The sequence below is a fragment of the Micrasema longulum genome, unplaced genomic scaffold, assembly GCF_059751315.1.
Source record: "Micrasema longulum isolate JH-2025_06_02 unplaced genomic scaffold, ASM5975131v1 h1tg000162l, whole genome shotgun sequence".
Taxonomy (NCBI): domain Eukaryota; kingdom Metazoa; phylum Arthropoda; class Insecta; order Trichoptera; family Brachycentridae; genus Micrasema; species Micrasema longulum.
Window position 1 is genome coordinate 110,433 of NW_028277367.1, and position 20,960 is coordinate 131,392.

The following is a 20,960-nucleotide window of genomic DNA, read 5'->3' on the forward strand; positions in this document are numbered from 1 at the left end:
TAAATATAACATATACATTACAAAAATATATTCAATACGTACATATTATAAAAAAGGAAAAAAAATACACGAAAGAGACTCATGTCAAAGGAGTCGAAGAATCCTGCTCCGGAAAACCCCTTCGGATACATGGAACAGATCAATATCCAGAGCGATGTTGTTCAACATAGCGGTAGCTCTTCCAACAGGCATAACCATAGGCAGGTTGGTCCTGAATATCGGAATATGAAACAATCTATGCTGACGCTGTCTTAGGTAATTATCAGGAACATACAAACCAATGCTCATCATAATTTCAGAATTATCGATCATACCGCGCAACAATCGATAAAAATGTGTGGTCAAATACACATAATTAAGTAATTTGTAATTTGTAATTTGTAATAAGTAATTTGTAAATAGGCGGGCTTATTGCGAAATGGCAATTTCTTCCAACCAACCAGTAAAATAAAAGTTTTATTTTTATAATTCAAATTACAACGCATATTCAATAGAAAATAAAAATAAATGAGCTAAAGATATATAAAAATAGAAATTAATGTATTTGTGTATAAATTGTCTTAAATCAATACCATTACTCAATGGGAAAAGGGAAAAAAGAAGAAACAGAAAAGGAGGAGAGATTAAGGAAGATAAAGGAAAGGATTTAAACAGAGATACTGTAGTAACATCTTTGATGGTGGATGGGAGATGATTCCACAGTCGAGCCGCATGGACACTATATGATTTAGAGAAGAAACAGGAATTGTGGATGGGTATTGAGAGAGTGCTTCGAGAATTAGAACGAAGAGGTAAACCATGAACTGATAAGCGTTTAAATTTTTAACGAAGGTATATAGGAGCGTTAGGACTATGATATACATTGAACAGAAGTAAGAGGGAGTGATAGTCTCTATATATATATCTAGAATTATATATATATATATATATATATATATATATATATATATATATATATATATATATATATGTATATACATATACTAACTATAAACCAATTTTTATTATTTGTTTTTAACATTAATTTGTTAATACTATTTTTTTTGCTTAAATTCTTTATGAGTTATTTACAATTTGCTTTTCAATTCTAACATTTTTCTTATATCCAATTTTTTTTTTCTTTTTTAATATGCAATGTTTCACCTTTTATTTTGCATTGCAGCATGCTTTTTTGTTTCTACATGTATACAAAAAAGTGGTGTTTATTTTTAAAATTATTACTAACTATGTTTGTACTTACCTGTATAATTTTTGTAAATGCCCCTTGGGCGTATTGTAAAATTAAATAAATAAAATAAATCAATAGAAGTTTAAAAAAATACAACAATATTTTTTTCCATGGAAAACAAATAAACAAAATAGTAGGTATTATTTTATAACATGTCTTGTTTTTCCTAGTAAAAATAAAATAAATAAATATAAACAACATTCGTGGTTAGATGCAATACCAGAATAAATTTGTCAGTATTTCGACTTGGGTTAATAACTTTTTTTAAATATGTAAACACTTAGTAAAAAAATATATTACCATCATACATTACGATGCCTGGAAACATACTTGTACAGTAAAACTCCAACTATCCGAATGTGCTGACAACCTGATAATTAGATTAAACATTAAATTAAGGCAATGCTTTTGTACTTGTGCTGAATAAAAAAATAATAAATATTTTTTTCCAGTTTCTATCCCTGGATTGGCAGCATACATTCGCACATCCTTTTCCATTCAATTAATTCCTTAAGTGGTTATTTTCAACTGGCTACTAAGTCAGTGCGTAATTTACATCTTAATTTAGATTTATTTTGTATATTACTGTCCCATACATTTGTGATATTGGTACTTTAAAACCCAAGCCGAGTCCATGATAATATCACAAATTCAGTTACAGGTACCGTGGTCAGGGGCCGGCGGGCTGGAGGACATCCGCCTCGCCATCCAGCAGCTAACCCTACGCTCCCACACGTCCACCAGTACCTACTCCAGCCTGAGCGCGGGCTCCGACCTGGCGGAGGGCGGCGCCCGAGTCAACAGGGCCCCCCGCCTCGTCAGCCACTCGTCCCTTGAAACTGTCAACACCAATGTCACAAGTGCCGACGAATTTGTTTGGGTTGATTCTCATAACAGGTAAATATTCACACATAAAAAATATTGATTGACCTGAGGATTGATCCAACCTCAGCGGAACATTTTGTTTAGTTTTGAAATAGGACCTTATTTTTTTAACGTGTAAGAGCTTTACTTAAAGAAAAAGACATATTATAAATAAAAAAAAACAATATATTAAAAAAAATAATAATTTAGATTGTTTTGTTCTATTTATCAATTCCATTGACCATTCAAGGGGGAAAAGGAAAGAAAAATGTCTCTAAAACCTGCCTACATATACCATTTTTAGTTTAGAAGGTACAAAGCCAAAATTGGAACAATACGATTTTCCATGGGCAACCAAATTAACAAACGAGTGGGTATTATTTTTGAGTTGTAAAGTTATTTCCAAATTCAGCATTATGGTATATGTAGGTACTTCTTTATTATGTAGGCTATATGGAAAGGCTTTGCCATGCATATATTATAAGATATTACTATTTTGAAAAATTGATTGTGTACCTATGAAAAAATAAAACTATTATATTAACGTGAGTCCACTTGTTGAATATTGGATTATGTATTTTTACATGGATAAACATTTGTTGTAGATTAGTTGAACTGCAGCAACTACCCTGGAGTGCCTCTGATCTTCAAAGAGTATTACATTCAGGAAGATGTAGAGATCACATAGCTAGGATATCTGCTGAAACCATCCCGAGAGTTGGATACCTGCTTCAGAGGTTCGTTCATACGAATATATAAATGAATTAATATCTGCTTATCGTATTCTGTGGTTAAAAACCTTAAAATTTTGTTTTGAATTCTAGAGCTCTGGTTAGAGTGGCTCGGGAAGCTCACAGACTGTCACAAGGATTTGGTTTATGTTCTAAACATGAAGTTGCCGGTGCATTTAGAATTGTGCTTTGTCCTTCCTTGGCAGATTCTTGTGTTAAGGTAAAACATAATATTTCAAAACATAATCATTTCAGATACAAAAAAGTTCTCCTTTCGTGCTTCTTTTTTAAGAAAGAATTATTCAAATAACATTTTTTCAGTAAATAAATATCACCAAAGCCGTAAATCCCATATTCTGGAAAAATATAAAAATACAATTCATTGACAACTATACTTTAAATTATAAATTAAAGAAAATATTAAAGGATTGGGTGATTTGTCAGTTTCACAGAGCTTTGGACATTTTTCCATTACCTTTCATAACTTTATTATTTCCCATTTTCTTTTTACTGGCGTAAATAACTGATTCTAAAATAGGAACAACTTAAAACCGCTTTGGTGCTCTGCCCCCTTGACGAGACATAATATATGTTTAGTAATTTAAATCTGTTTACTTTTTAGGCGTGTTTAAGAGCGGCTACCATGTTTGCAGTGTCTGGTGACAGCGGACTCAGACAAAGTAAAGCGCAAAGGGCAGCACTTCAGCTTTCTGTAGGAAGATTTCATCGGTGGATGGTTGATGTACGACTCGGGAAATTTATACACGAGTATGTTTCTAACAAACATAAAAAATATGACCAATTTAAAAAAAATATCTACATTATGCATTTTTTTGTATAAAAAAGAAATCTTTGCGTTCTTATGATATACCCGAACATTTCAATTTTAGTGGCCATTTTCAACGAGTTGTCAATAACTCACTATTAGAAAATGGAAATTAAGTTGTGGTAGAGCGGGGTTCGAACCTCGGACCTTTGATTCATGAGTCCACGATACTAACCACGAGACCACAACCCGATTCGAAACGATTTGTTATTTGTTATCAATTATAAGATTTATCATGTTACTAAGCTTTTGGCCAGAATTAAACCAATAACCCACTAAAATTTGATAAAAGTGTGTTAGATTAAAAAAGCTAATTTACTATTTTACATTACTTTCACAAATTCAATTTTCGACATTACTTTACACCAACTGCAGCATACCTTGATCATTTTTCTTATTACATGTAGGTAAGATGATCAGTTGTACACTTCAGTTGCCAGTCCAGGGACTGTGAAATACTATAGTAATATTACTTTTATTTAGTTAAATTAATCTAATTATTTTTAAAAATATTATTGATTACTGTTTTTCATAGTCAAATGATACAAAAAAGCTTATTTAAAAATCAAAATACAATACCACACTAAACAAAAGGGAAGTTCGTGTGTTTCCACTTGTTAAAACTTAAACAAAGGAAAATAAATATAAAATTGCTTTAGAACAGATTAGTAAGAAGTAGGTAAACGGTACTTGCAGAAGTATGTAATATTTTTTTTCCATAATATTAAGTACATAATAATTTATTATGTACATCATGATTATTTATAATATTCTTGGAAATGAAAATATAATAATATGCCACATTAGCCCAAATATAACGCAGCCTCAAATGTAACACGACATATATTTGGATCAGGAATGAAAGGAAAAATTTACTCATTTTTAACACCGAATATAACGCAAATGCTTTTTTAGAAAAAAAATTGAGTGAAAAATATCACGTTATATTTGGGCTTTTCTTTCATATTTTTGATTAAATAAAAAATTACCTGTTTTTCCAAATTTATTTTTATTTATTTATTATCACAGGTATAAAATTGAAATTCAAGCATTTTATGGTTTAACAAAATTGAATGTGAATTGATTTGATTTTATCACTCTAAAAACTTTTACTCTAAAAATTGACAGTGAAAAACGAACATACCAATTTCATCGTACTTGTTTCTGAGCCGGCGTAGTCTGACAATTGGAGAATTTACAAAATAATTCTGATTACTAGACGCCACAATAAAGGTAGACCGCAATCTTGTGCATTTATTTGGTACTTTGATACTTATCAGTCTTGTGAAATCAGAAATGTCTAGTGTGTCATTCTCTTCAGTTGGAAAATTAAATTTAAAGTTGATGAATTTAAAAAAATTACTTTGAACTTTTTCCAACTTCATTACAAATGGGCGTTGTAAAATGGTGCTCATATTGTTGAGTTATATTCTAAGTTACTCCTAACTAAGGCAGTAAATAATGTTTTAAGGGAGTGGATGAAATTAAAATGTTTAACAGTTATTAGCAAATATCCAAGACATTTATTTCCTTACCTTGTTAGTAATCTGATTAATGCGGAGAGCAAACAATAATTTACCATCTAAGGGTATTTTCAAATCTTTTATTTATGTTACTCTTATTAGATCAATAAAATTAGTGTTATAGGAAAACAATATGGGGTTTTGCTTCAAGTAGACATTATGATACTACACTCATCCACATTAAGAAAAAGCTCGTTTTTCTGACACTAATCATTTATACCCGTATGCAGAGACAAAACTTAAGGTGAGGAAAGTACATTCTATTGTCTTCACCTTCGGGTTATTCTTCGCCTTTGAAATTAGAATGTACCTTCCTCACCTTAAGTTTTGTCTCTGCATACGGGTATTAGTCTTACAAGGTTAGATTGAAGAGTCACTAGTCGAGGTAATGGTCTTTGAGATTTTTAGATGATCAGCAAATAAAAGAAAATCCATCAAATATTGATACATCATTCAGAAATAAAGAAAACAATACAGGACCCAAGTGAGGGCCCTGAGGTACTCCACTGGATGCCTCAAACTGATACGAGCTATAACCAATTTTTTTAAGCGATTTTTTTCTAGATGACAAGTAACTTTTGAACTCTTCTCTCAACTATTGTATTGTTAATGTGCAATTTACAGATATGCAGCAATTTATCTTTGTGCCGGAATGGAGACATTATTAGAGGAGATAATGTTGCTCTGCATGCCATCAGACCCTGGAGCGTGTCTTACTCCGACACTTCTAGAACATGCCATTGCTGCTTCTGGAGACCTTTGGGGTCTCCTCCAACCTTATGCACACCTGAATGCCGGTAGAGTAGCGTCAGGTATGCTAAAAAGTGAAAATACAGTTGTCATTTTAAAATATGGATTCCTGTTTTCAAAAATGTAAATGCATAAAAATATTTTCACCTTATTCTTGTAAAATATATGACAAAACTTTTTTTTGGTTGTTATTCTTGACTTGTCCTCATTTGTCATAAGCTGTTTTTTTTCTATATTACTTATGAATGTTGGCTTGAGCGTACATGCATAACTGTCTGACCAGGTGGATAGTTATTGATTTGTTTCGATAAACGACACTTATCAAAAACACTTGGTAAAAAAATACACATACACGTAAATAAGCATGCATGGTATAGTTAGATAATGTTCCTTAGAAGTAAATAAAAATATATTGAAGGAATACATCATAAAATTAAGAATAGTCCAGAAGGAGTGTAGAATCATATTTGAATACATCGGACTGTGTCCACTAATACCCCTACTGTCGCTGCGCGCATTCGTGATGTCGCCGCGTAATGTTTGCTTGATGGGTAAAAAAATAATCATAACACAAATGTAAGGTAAAAAAAACCAATCTGTTAATTTCTCTAAAATTTTATAGCGCACGCGGAAATATTAATTGACACAACAGAGTAGATAAGTAATGTGTCTTTTAATAAGAGTAATTGAATTAATGAACTTTGAACTTAAAATATAAAACAAATTTTATTTTACATAAAACGGATATTTTTATATCTTGTTAAATAATATTTGATGTTTTAAAGATAATGTCGTTCAAATGTCCCCCACGGCGTTGTTTAATTCGAGGTCTAATTTTCATTAGTTCTTTTATTAGACGAGCAAAGAAGGGTATACAATTTACTACCCTGGCAACACTAACTAAATATCCATTTTGTTTCTTCGACAGTCTGACAGATGGAAAAATAAATTAATTTTTAAGTAATGCATTTGCCACTTAAACATTTGTTTGCTAATTACACATGAAATGTGATCCCATCATGTTTCTTTAAGATCCTAGCAGTATTTCTACACTTTAAAAGGACACAACACGGCATAGTTAAATTCAAATCAGGAGTTGTGTACTGAGCTTTTTTCTAAATAATGGTAATACCAATTTATTTACTTTTATTTGAATTAAGAATCTGAGTGGAGTGTGTAATGAAATTTGATTTAATTTTTGTTGTAAAATATGTATTATTTGGGTGTTTTTCTTAATAATGCATAATATTATTGCGATTTATGTTTTATTTCCAATTGTTGTAATTTTAAAATCTATTATGTTCCATGTACCTGTTTTAAAAATGTCTGTCTTCTTTGTAATATTGTTTTGCTCCATTTAACATTAGTAAACACTGTTTTTTTCTGGCTAGTGTTACCAAGTATGGTAAAAGCCATAATAAATGAAAAAAAAAAAAACTCAAACCATACAAAATATTACATCCTTTTTCTATGACTCAAACTAAGCAAACAAAAACTAGGCTATGTAAAACAATAGATATTTGATCAAATAAAATATTTAAAAAAAATAATTATAATTTTCTTGCAATTCAAAACTTATTTCAGCAAGTGAAAAATAAAAGTTCAACTAAACAGAGTCAGATATTAAAATAAATTATACTTTCTTGTGCATAATTTGTAAAAATATTATTTTATAACCTCAAATGTCTCCAATATACATATTTATAATTAGTTTTATTTACAGGTGCTCTGTCAATGCCTCGATGGGCCTCATTGAGCTCCATAGGATCTGGCGGATCAAGCAATTCAGCCAACACTTCCAGTAATGATCAAAGCCATAATACTAGTGGATTAGCACAATCAGTCAGTCATCAGTCAATCGCAAGTCCCGGTGGTGGAAACCCATCAATTGGAAAGAACTCAAATGGATCAGGTGAGAGTTTTCAGTTTTGCAAATTTAATAACCTTTTCACTTGTTTGATTGATTCATATAATTGGTAGTGTGTTCTACAAAGTATCCCATATAGATGAACTGACCAAGTAAAGGAGGTTACGGGGCTAAAATTTGATTTGTCGGTTTGTCGGGCTGAGGACAGACTAAAGTGGAACAAATAAATTAGTCCAACTAGGTAACTTCAAAATCAGCATTTGTGAGTTACCCACTAAAAACTCATTTTTTTATCCTCCTCCATGAATGCTACAAATGGACATGTCATACATTCAAATCATCTTGTGTCATCTAAAAAAATGTGTTTTTAATGGGTAACTCCTAAATGGTGATTTTGAAGTTATCTAGTTGTAGTAATTACTTCATGATATGTGCCTGTTATTATTTGTCCGAAACTCGCATATGTGGGACAGAAAATTGTACAAAATCTTGTCTAAGATTTTATCCAATGAATATTGTGTTGTGTAATTCACAAATTGGGTGAAATCTGTGTTCAAATTCAGAAAAATTTGAACGCCCTATTTTTCAACAAATAATCCAAGATATGCATGCGCATAAAAAATATTCGCGCACATCTCACGTCTGTGACACTATTAACTACTGTCAGTATGTATTCGTTATTGCTTTTGTCATTGTATTTATCCTCGGTCTTATTTTTTTCACTGCACTGTTTCAATGCTTGCCTTGATTGACTGATTTTCAATAAGGTTTGCGATCTATGTGATTTGGTACAAGAATTATTACATCTAGCGCAAGATCTTGTACCATTTTCTGACCCATAGTTTACATCTATGTTTTATTTTTTTTCATATCAATTTATAATTAAGTTTTTAATATTTATTGTGTTTTGTGTCAACATATGAAAGCCTGTTAATAAATAAATAAATATATAAGAATGTAAAATATTACTTAATTATTTACCTTTAAATTTAATTATTTGTAATTAATATAAAAGAGCTTCTGGTTTTAAAAAAAAAAAAATTACTTAGGAAACATTTATACAATTTCAGGAGTGATGTGATTGGTTTCAATAAATTTTAAAAAATGTTTGCAGATCGAAGTGGACCTGCAGATTCTTGGCTTCTGACGACCTGTGTGGGGGCGGTTGGGGAGCTAAAAGACCTGTTGGCTCGAGCACCGCACATGACTCCCCTCACCCACGCTGCCATTAATGTTCTATTTTACTTCATGAGATGCTCTCAGGTGAGAAATACCTGCACATCATCATTTCGGTCAACCACTATACTACCTAGCAGAACCACCTCCGCTCAATTTCCTATTTGAGGATTTTTAAATGAGAGTAGCCATCGAGCTGAAAATACTCATCCCCGGGTTTTATTTCACACCTAAAACTGTATTCTTTCTCCAAACAGAGACAGAATTAAATAAATTATATATATTTATCCAAAATATTTAAGTACCTACTAATCTGGTTTATTTTTGGTCCTCCTTTTTTATTTTTTATTTTTAAAGAGAAATATTTGAGTTCTTATTATTTACTCAACTATGTGTTTAAATTTTCTGACCATTTCCTAAAAGTCGTAATTAACTTGTGCTGGAAAAATGAAAATCGAGTTGTGATAGAGTGGGATTTGAACCTCAGACCTTTGGCTCGTGAGTCCACAATACTACCACTGACCACAACCCAGTTCAGATATATACTTATTTTTATTTAATTGTTATACAAAATGTTGTACTCCCAGGAGTTACATACAATTTATTTCAGGACAAAATAATATAAACGGTAAAATAATACAATACATAGCACTGAAATTTTGAAAAAAGTATTGCAATACAATACCATAATTTTAACATTTACATATATGTAGAAAAAATATATGTATACAAGTAACATATTGGCAAACACCTTACTAGAATGAACCTTTCTGAAATTTCTATATGTAGGTTCTGCAGTGCAGATGAGGAAAGACCTACACACATTCTGTGTGAATATGATGATTTGTACTATAAAAGAAGCCACGTCCTCGGGGGACCACTAGTTAGACCTGAGGATATTAGAGAACTCACACTCGACCGCCCGATACTTTGTGGATCTGGGGTTGAAGGGGGAGATTCAGCAAAATGAGAACACTCGCCCTACACACAGTAGCCAGGCTCTGCAAAGACCTGGGCTTGGAAGGCGAGAATTAATTTAAGTGGGCTCGTCACAATAGATCTACACAGGTCGCAGTGATGTCTGGAGTTTATATTGCACTGATGCCCATCTCTCGGAATAAGGACATAGTGGCAAAATAAACACCTACAATACAGCATTGCCTTTTATATCCCGCTTCAGGTTGTATTGTATATCCCAACTCCATGCTAATCTTAACGTTTTTTCCTCTGTCGTACCACAATTATTTTCATTATTATCATTAAATTATATTGTTATTTTCCTAATTAATAACAGTAAGTAATAGCATGTTTTTTTTCAGCTTGAGCATTCCCAAGCTTGGAGTCGAGGCGGAGTGCAAGAACTCTGGTACGAGCGAGCATATGCTGTGCTTCCTCCCCTTGTGGAGTGGTTGAGGGTAGCCGGGGCTCATGCTGAGCAGCGCGGGGCTCCAGCAGCCGACCATGATGACCTCATGCAGGCTGCCAGGTTACTGCTTCCAGGAGTGGATTGTCCACCAAGACCTATCGGGTGAGTTCCTACACTGCAATTAGCACTTAGAAATTACTTAAGATGCCATTGAAATCTTAATTGAAAATGTCGCTACTTCCAGGTACAATAGGATAAGACAGAAACACAATTAAATTCATTTTAAAATAAGTACTATAAATTTAATGATATCAAAAATTACTTCTACATTATTTTAAAAATCAGGTTATCGCTGACCTAATGGGATCAAACGCCTCGTCACTTACTGAAAAGGGACGTTTGTAAATTACTACGAGCATATTATTCCTCCCTCCCCTGAAAGCAAGTATCTGGTTTTTTGTGCCAACTGAACCTATGGTAGGTCCGGCTCTGCTGGAATCCTTTCTTCAATTAAATTTATTCTTAAATAATAACATAAAAATTAAATACTAGTTAGGATTTATATACTAGCAGTTTTTTTTTTTTTTATATTAAGGCAATCCATCCTAAGAAGGATGATTTCTGCCAAGAGTAAAATTTATTTAAAGGAATAAAAATCAAAAAACATTTTTTTTAAAAAACTAAAAATTTATCATATTTTTTGAGAGGAAGCTTCCTATATGGTGGATAATTTCAGGATCAACTAGTAACATAAAAGAAGGAAGGTTTCGGGTTCAATTCCCAGTGAGAACACAAAAAAAAAGTGATTTTTCTTAATCTTGGGAGTTCTGTGTTGTAATTCACCACTGTAATTGGGCCTCCTGGACTGTTGTGGTGCAAAAAAAAAACGTGATTTATATTTTGAATTTATTTTAAAATAGGATTGTAGAGACAACTTGGTAACTTTTTTAAATAATAAAATAATAATAATATTACATATTTTTAGAAAACAATGCATTTTACAATGTATAAATGTGAGATCTGATTGAATTTTTTTCATGGTCAAATGAAAAATTACCTATTTACAATATGTATCGACTAAGTGGACGAAAAGATAATTTTGTATGTAGGCACATACATATATTTAACAGAAAAATATAAATCAAACATTAATTTATTTCACAGCATGGAGGAGTGCCTTCCTCCGAAGCGTCTAGCCGGAGTATCCGGTTGTGAAGATGGAGGTCGCGCACAACTGGAACTCAGCTTCCGTCTCTTGTTATCTGGGCGAGCTGACCTTGTTTCTCAAGCTGCTGCCTTATTGCCACCAGCTTCTGGCCTCAATACTCTCAATCATCAGGGTCTAACCGCCCTAATGTTGGCTGCTTCAAGGAACGACGATCAAGTGGCAACTGTAAGCTAAATTAAACTATTTTTTTAAACTAACTACATACTAGTTTCTAAGTTTAGATGCAAATATGACTTGTGCTTTGTAACTCATTCTATTAATCTACATACCCATTAAAAAATATATTTAACTATAGAAATGATTATTTAAAACGAATTTTTATTGAGAATCATTCGGTTTTAGCTTGTATTTTTATTTATTTATGCCATTGGGTGTTTTGTAAAAATGACATTAAAGCTAATTTTAAATTTTGTAGGAGTAACAAGGTACAATTTGTTAAGACCACCTGAAATATATTTTTTAATGGAAATATGTAAGTCTTCCAATGTGTAATCATTAGGGGTATGCGGTGAGGTTTTTGATTAGGGAAGCAATTAATATATATGTAATTGGTACATAATAATATACACTGCCCTTAAGAAATTAAAGACAAACTAAATCAATAATTTATCAATATATCAATAATTTTACATATCTAGTAATAAATTGGAATAACAAATCAACCAACTTCACTAAATATACTATGATAAATAACTGCGAAGTATTTTGTGGCGTTATATTACATTTGACTAAAATGCAGTGAAACCAAAATAGATATTATCTTGTTAAAAAAACACAACTTTTCAACGAAACGAATTGGTCATTCTTTGAGCCCAAAAATTCAATTTATATAGTAGAATATAAACTTTTTCAATATACCAAATAAACATTATACTTATTGATGTTATGTTGGAATTAAATTCTACATTTTATTTTGTATTCCTACTTCATCACAAAATAATAATAATATCTTCAATGCCGAAATACCAAAATCGCACCTGTGCTGCGCGGTGTTGCGGCCGCATCTCATCTAAACTACAAGAAGGATGTACGAAAAATAATGTATCGGTATGTTTCGATTGCTTTCGCAGCCTAGTGAGAATTTTAGTCTGTGATTTTAGTCTCTGCCGCAGCACTAGAACAGAATTTTAAATTTGGTTCCATCGCGATCGTTCTTTGCTTGAGACACAGCCAGCCAGTAGCAAGTACGCGCATGACAGAGCTGAGGAATAGATGTGTTTAAGGGTTACGTTGCTTTTCAAACTTTTTTTTATTAGGCAATAGTAAAACTCCTCCGCAATTTATCGCGATTATTATTACATTATTTGTTTATAGTAATCTAAATGTTAGGTATTATGACTGATAACTAATTTATTGAACATGCTATTTTATAAACATTATTTGTCTTAATTTAGGGGAACCAATGGTTCCATGCATTCTACGAAAGGACTGTGCATGGGTAATCATGTTATTAATTTATCATTTACTTAAAAAACCTTTAGTAGTTTTGTTGAATGCAAGTATTATATTTCAAAGTTTATATAAGTTTAATACAGCCTTCCTCTATTGGAATAGGCTAAGAATTCTTAAATCAAAATTCCCAAACAAACAAAAACCTCGTAATGACTTTTCAATTTCAATTTATTTACGTTTACGTACTTTACAAAAATATTTCAATGCATACATAACTCGAAAAAATTAATACTAAAATTTAAATATACAAAGGTGGTAAAATAAAAATACCCAGCAATTATAGAAAAAGGATGCTCTCCTCTCTGATCATTTTTTCACTAATATGAAAAAAGTCGATATCCGAAGAAATACGGTTGAGTAAAGACATTGCTCTTCCTACTGGCATTACCATCGACAGGTTGGTTCTGCAAGCAGGAAGATAAAACAGCTTAAGCTGCCTATGTCTAAGGTAGTCATTAGGAACATAAAGAAAAATACTCTCCACTACACCTTTATTGATCGTAATACCGCAAATTAATCGGAAAAAATACATAAGCAAGTATGTATTTCTTCTTTTCTCCAAACTATTGTAGCCAAGCATTCCCAGTATGAAGTCAGACGGGTACGACCACGGATAGTATCCGCACTCCCTTAAGTAAAGATACCTCAGAAATTTCTTCTGAACCATCTCCAGCATAAGAGAGTACTTCGATTCGTGGGGCACCCAGATCAGAGATCCACACTCAAGTCTGCTTCGCACCAATGGGTTATAAAGAAGCCTAAGAACACAAGTATTTAAGAACAACTTAGCTGTTCGGAGAACAAATCCCAACATTTCACTTATACCTTATACATAATATTATGTGACGTGCTTTACATTCCATATTAATGAGGAACTTGAGCCCTACGGAAAATTTTAACATGGCCACTCTCAAATAGTGTCATATTTGAACTTTTTTATTTGTGATGATGGAGTTTTTCTTTGAGAAATTGAATAGGATTTTTTGAGACAAATCTAAATATACATGTCACATGAGGATTGCAAAGGGTTAAAAGAAAATGGAATAAAGAAAATATGGTTTTAAGACAACATTTTATAAAGAGTTATCTTAGTTTTTAGGCTCTCCTGAAAATTCTGCTTTTTTGAGTTATGACTCAATTTTATCGGATGTGCGATATTCTAAAGTAATGTATATCATACTCGTACCTAAATTGATAGATGCTACTGGACGCGGGTGCCGACCCTAACATCGAGACTCCCGGCTGTGGTCCCGGGAGGGGCTCCGTTGGGGCTCCACCCCCTCCCCCGGCCTGCGCCCCCTGGACGGCGGCCGCGGGATGGACAGCCCTGGTGTACGCCTGTGCCCGCGGTGCTGTGGCTGTAGCTGCTCTCCTGCTGGCCAGAGGAGCCAAAGTGGAGGGAGGGGCCACGCTTCACGAGGATAGAACTACACTCACTCCACTGCAGGTACAATCTTAGACCTTGTAATCGGCGCTTTTTGGTCATAAAATGTACCAGGATGTATAGAATTTTTATAGATTTTCTAACTATTGAAAACAGAGGAAGGCATATTTACAATGAATTGAATATACCAAAAAATGGTACTGGTACAAGTAATTTTGATTGTAATTGGTGCTATTTCTAAAAAATATCTTAATAAACAAAACATATTTACCCTGTTTAACTTCTAAATGTTAAATCTGGTTTAAGTTCAGACTGTAAACAGAAGAAAATATATTTCTGTATATATTTCTTACTACAGTTCAGTGGCATCGGGCTTCTATGTAATTAAACATTGGATCAGTGTCTTTTCATGTCACAAAAAATCACCGCCAGATGTACATATTTTTTTAGTCTAGTCATTTTTATCTGTAGTAACAATATTGGTAACAATTACATAATATTTTTTTCTAAACTTTCTAGGTGGCGTGTGGTAGTGGAAACATTGAGATGGTCCAAATGCTCTTATCCCATGGTGCTCACCCATTCCTCTCAACATTATTGAAAGATTCTTTATGCTACTCAGGATCTGCACAGAGAGGGTGTTATAGGTATTAAAGTTAATCATGATTTGATTCTACTTTTTTATTTAGGATCACATTTATATTTTCGCTGGGCATAATAATTATAAGTACAGAAATATATTCAATTGATTTAAAACGTAAAATAAAAAATGTATTTTTTTTTTGCCCGTGTGTGCCATATAACTATGCCACTTAGAAATATACTATTGACCAAGACCATAAAAAAAAATTTTAGCCTTGAATTTGTGAGGGTTGCTCCTCTAATTATTGACAATCTTTGCTTTCATTTTTATTTTCCATTAATTTTATAATTTATGTAACATTATTTTGTATTTTTTTAAAACTGAATGAATCAAATAATAATATGGTAAGGCGGGTATAATTTATTAGTTAAGAAAGGATAATTTAAGTGGTTTGCTTGTGTGAAACGAATGGATGATAAAAGAATAGTAAAATACATATATAATTAACATATTAGCGAAATAATTGTGATTACATTTTGTGTCAATTACTATAATACTTTTTGTACTTCTTAACCAAATATTGTAAGAGCCCTCTGGACGTTTATAAATAAATATATGGCAAGAATAAAAAGTAATGTAGCACGTAGATGACCAATAAAGACGTGCATGATCAGATAAACCAAAACCTCATGTCTGATCGTGTTGAAAATATCCCACGGCAACTCCACAAAAGACCGTATTGAAATCGCGGCTATACCCATCAAAATGTGCCGAAAATCATATGATAACTTCAGCAATCACCTTTATCAATGTATTCCTGCTGACGGCTACCACTTTATTGACATAATTTTCGAAAATGGGATTAGCTACAAATTTCAATAAAATAAACCGCTTTTCTTTAAGTATTACTGTTCTTTATTTATACCCCTTCAAAACTGTTCATTCGGCTCCCCCCCACCCGTATAATAATAAACATAATATAATACTAAATAGTAATGTAAATGTCACACCAGCGCACTGTCAGTGTGCTGCATCCACGGGCAGCGAGCGGCACTGCGGCTGCTGCTGTCTCACCCCACTGCCCCCCAGGGGGACGTCCTGTCCCTGGAGGAGATGCTGGCAGAGGGGGCGCCACACCCCGCACCGCCGCCCGCTTCTCCCGCCAGCAAGTTCACCAAGTCCCAGCTACGGGCCCTACAGGAGGCCATGTACCACAGTGCCGAGACCAACAACCTAGGTATTTATTTTATTTTATTAGGGATATTACACAGCTATTACACAACAATACTTAGAGCCAATTTAAAAAATCTACTATTTATCTAATAATAATACATAATATAGAAATATCTTATAAAAAAAAATTAAAATCCTCCACTTGATAAATAGTTTTTTGAATATTATATGAACAAGTTTTAAGCGTTAAAAGTAGAACCAAACCGCTTCAAATTATATATAAAACCCCTCTTTTTCCCCTTTACAGACATAACACTGGAATTGAGAGCACTCGGAGTAAGCTGGTCACTTCATTCGTGGATGCTATCCCTAGCAGCTGCTGCTGACCGGAGGATGGATGCTGTAATAGACCAACTCCTGCAAGACTTCTTGCAAGTCTGCCCTGATGAATACAGCCGAACCTTTGCTCATGAATGCCTCCCGTTACTCTTCAACATATTCAGATACAGCAAGGTGATTTTATCCCACCGTAAATACTAAATTATTGATTTTATTGGACAGAAAGTTCATATTTTTAATAAAATCATATGTTTTGTAATTACAGAAGGAAGGAACGACATTGCTACTTGCAGATATATTCTGCACATGTTACGGTTGGGAAGCTATAAAAGCTATACGGGAACCTGTTCCCGTACCTAATACAGCTTCGCGAATCGATCCTAAATATGTAAATAATCCAGAACTTTCAGATGTAACATTTAAGTAAGTATAATTTAATTTTCTTTTATACTAAACTAACACTTTGGGCTCTGAGATATAACATGAATTTATAACATCATAATATCAATCGTGACGTATGCAGTAGAGACAAGGGCAGATACATTAAGAACAAAAAATCTGCTCGGAACATCAGAGATGAAAGTACTAAGGGCAATTGCAGGGAAATCTCTAAGGGATAGAATCCGTAATTAAGAAATTAGACGGACTTGCAATACCTAAGGTAGAGCAAAACAAAGAAAAGATTCTGGAGAGATCATGTCGAGAGATCAATCCCCTATACTGTCGCTCGTGAAATCCCAGCTGGTCGCCGTCTGCTCGGAAGACCACCAAAAAGATGGAAGGACAGCTGAAACTCGACGTTTCAGGAATCACCCTCTAGTCGATAACAGTTAATCCGATCTTAACAGAGAAGAAGATAATACCAATATTTACATATTTTCAGATGCTTATTACACTATTCAAAATTGTTGCAATAATGTTGCAATATTGCATTGCACCCCTGACAATGAATTTAACTTCTTACACTATTTTTTTATTTCTATAATAAAAAATACAATGAACTTCCATCAAGAATTTTCTCCAACAAATTTGACAAAAACTAAAACAAAAAAAAACTTTTAAAAAATCAATGTTTAAAACCTCACTGAAATTAATACATATAGCGTATTTAAAATTTAATTTAAAAAATGATAATATTTATAAATATTGGAATACATTCCAATAAATATATACTACAAACATTTGGACAAACTCAAAATATTGTAACAAAATCACATTGTTTTTATGTACCACTTATAATTTGACAACCAACTAGTTTCGGTAACACTGTGCCTTCTTCAGGGTTAATTACAAACTAACATAACATATAAAATTTGCACGGTGAGGGTAGAGTGAGCGTGGCTACGGGAGTAGGAAGAAGAAGGGGTTTGTGTGTGGATTTGTGTGAGGGAGAGGGAACCTATATAAAATAGGACTATTACTAAGATTTTTTTGATTATTAATATTAAAATTTTTATGTACAGCATTTCTAATCTCCAATATTTCAAAACAATCAAGTGCATATCCTTTTTTGTTTGTATCTACCCGCGATGTCACGAGTTCAGGTCTGTGTGTTGTTCTGACATTGAAAATTAAAATACCGTACAGTTCTAAAATAAATTGTTTGTACCTGATAAACGTCTAAAACATGGCTACCCCAGAAACCAGAAATCTGTTGCCAGTTGCTACAACATAAGAAGACTATAATTAATTGGTTATTGTAAACACTTGCTCACAAGAACCTACGACATTTCAAAGAGTAATTCATTTTGCGTTCATTAGCAATTTTGCAATACAACTATGCTCTAATTTTTATCGCGTGTAAGAATTTTTTTTTTATATCCAATTTACTTTCATAATCACCATTGTATTTATTGCTTGGAATCCCTCTTGAGGTATTACATTATGAAAATGGCCCTGTATCAATTATCCATAATTATATCAGCGATTATCAAACCTAACAAAACTAATTTGATATGATTGTTAAAACCTATTACAGAGTTGAAGGGCGCCTGTTCTACGGACACAAGATAGTTCTGGTGACAGCTTCCCCCCGCCTCCGCGCCATGCTCGCCCCTCCCCGGCCCGCCCCCCAGCAGTCCGCCACGGGGGCACTCAGCACAGTCGGCCCGCCACTCTCCTCGAGCCCCGCAGCACAGAGCAGCCAGTCGGGACATTCGCCCACTGTGCAGATTAATGATATAAGATATCATATCTTCCAGGTCAAAACATTATTTTACTTGAGTTAACAAATATAAATTAAGAGATATCTATCACCTACCATAATTATTTAACAATTTTAAATACAGTTCATTCAAACGAATTTTTTCCAATAAATTTATAAAAGTGTGCCCTACGAACACAAACAAAATTTCTATATTAACACCTATGCTTATTAAACATTTGAATGTACTGTACTTTCCTTTCGATACATTTTTTTAATGCCCAAGGGCATGGTATCTATCATGTTACTAATAAAATTGAATTTTTAAAAATCACAGAAAATTTAAAATGATTATATCAACAAACATTGGTAAATTTCATTTCATGTTAATACATCTTAATAGGTAAGGTATCCAAAATAGAATTTGACAGGACAAAATTCTCCATTTTTTGCTCAGAGTAATATAATGCGTCAACCTATAGAGAAGCCCCATCACTTTGTTTCATAGAAAACAAGCGATGTTGGTTAGCAACAAATCGGCGGCCATTTTGTTTTTTTTGACAACAAACACATAACGGTTTTATCGGATGCTTTTGTCGCTTGGCTTTGTTTGTAAATAACTTGGATATTTACGTTATAATAAATTAATAAAAATCAAATATGGTGAATTGCCGTATGTTTGGTTGCAGTAGTAGGGCATCAAAGGTCTTAATGGAGTCAGTTTTCACAGGTAATTGATTTAGAATATTTTGTCATGATTTACATTGATTTTTGGCATTTATTGTCCCGACACGTGTATTATGTTGCTTAAAATTTTTCCTTATATCAACATATTTACTTCAGATACTATTTTTTCTCAATTTGGGAGATAAATTTGTGAATTAAAGTATGTTTACTGTTGATAATGACAGTTGATTACGGGCAATATGTCGGGGCCGCACTAGGCATCCATATAAAGTTTGAATCTTTATTGGGTAGAGGTCGATTCAAATTTTACTCGAAAATAGTTAACCTTGAAATCTAAAATGACATGTCCAAATTTCAGGCTGCTACGACTTGCCATTTCGGAGATGTGACAGACAAACAAACAAACTCAACACAGGACTTTGGTTCCATGGAGTTGGGATTTATGTCTCAATAAATGTAACAAATATATTGTGAATAAAATGAATGAATAAATAAAAAAATAAACACACACATGTATTTTCAGTTTTATAAAATAAATATAGGCGAATTACAGAAAAATAAATTGGAATAACCCTGCAATAATTAACACACAGGTACATGTTTAAAAGTATTTACAATGCAAATTAATATTTATTAGGCGATTCTCGACCTGAGTACGGCCCATTGTTTTGCTGCAAACTGTAGCTAACTTAATACCCAATAGTCATAGAATAGTTATCCTACATTTGGGCTCCTCTATAGTTTGGCGCATTATTACTCTGAGCTTTTTTGTTTATTAATATACAAGAGTATACATTGTGACGTGTTTTATCAATAGTAAGAATAGAATATGTAGGTAATTTAACAGGTAAAGGGGATTTCTATCAAACCTAGATAAAACAGTAATTTTGAATAAAAAATGAAGAAATAATTTATAAAAGTGAAAGTTTATTTTGGATACCTTACCAAAACATAAAATGGAATTCTGCCAACTACAAAATAAATTTCAATTTATCGTAATGATGCCCCCCATAACCATAAACTTTCTGTGGATTAATATATTTATTTTTTTAAAGAGTTTAATCACATTCTGTTTCAAATTTTAATTTTCTCAATGTAACTCATATCCCTTCATGGCGTTTTGCAGTCATGATGGAATATTTTATTTTAAATATTTGTTTGCATGTTATACATGCTATCTGCCCATTACTTCCCATAGTACAATTGTATGTTGGTTTTAACAACAAATATTTTAATAATCGGCTATGTACGATGTTTAGTAAAAACAATTTTTTCATTGTTGTATGAACTAGCATATTATATTTTAAAAACAAATTCTAATGTACGTTTCTAGCTGGTAATGCAGTTCCTGTATTCGGGAGGCTGCAATGGGCTGGACGTTCCGCCGAGTGATGTGTTGGAGTTACTAGCGGCTGCCAGCTTCTTCCAACTTCTGCCACTGCAGAGATACTGTGAGGCAAGATGTGCTCAGGCCTTGGATCTCCATAATGTTGTCAATATGTATATTCATGCCAAGGTAATAATCTGATCAATACTGCTTCCAGATAAAAAAAAAAAAACATTATTTTCATATATATTTAATATCGATTCTTTGCATAGATTTTGACATTAATACTGAGGATTATGATATTAATCAATTC

General features: G+C 32.9%; 1 protein-coding gene across 2 annotated transcripts in view; it reads left to right on the plus strand.

The window, feature by feature from the left end:
- Nucleotides 1-20,960, plus strand: part of LOC148284063 (ankyrin repeat and BTB/POZ domain-containing protein 2) — a 90,274-nt gene that overhangs the window by 62,987 nt on the left and 6,327 nt on the right. The window contains exons 5-20 of one of the 2 annotated variants that reach the window (XM_088242727.1): nt 1,884-2,125; nt 2,698-2,829; nt 2,917-3,043; nt 3,446-3,591; nt 5,797-5,984; nt 7,646-7,834; nt 8,904-9,052; nt 10,285-10,493; nt 11,496-11,724; nt 14,210-14,458; nt 14,915-15,042; nt 15,992-16,215; nt 16,459-16,664; nt 16,756-16,913; nt 18,469-18,691; nt 20,654-20,836. In XM_088242727.1, coding sequence (XP_088098853.1) covers nt 1,884-2,125; nt 2,698-2,829; nt 2,917-3,043; nt 3,446-3,591; nt 5,797-5,984; nt 7,646-7,834; nt 8,904-9,052; nt 10,285-10,493; nt 11,496-11,724; nt 14,210-14,458; nt 14,915-15,042; nt 15,992-16,215; nt 16,459-16,664; nt 16,756-16,913; nt 18,469-18,691; nt 20,654-20,836 — 2,982 coding nt within the window. The remainder of the gene's footprint in view (nt 1-1,883; nt 2,126-2,697; nt 2,830-2,916; nt 3,044-3,445; nt 3,592-5,796; nt 5,985-7,645; nt 7,835-8,903; nt 9,053-10,284; nt 10,494-11,495; nt 11,725-14,209; nt 14,459-14,914; nt 15,043-15,991; nt 16,216-16,458; nt 16,665-16,755; nt 16,914-18,468; nt 18,692-20,653; nt 20,837-20,960) is intronic. The other variant, XM_088242728.1, reaches the window with a different exon arrangement.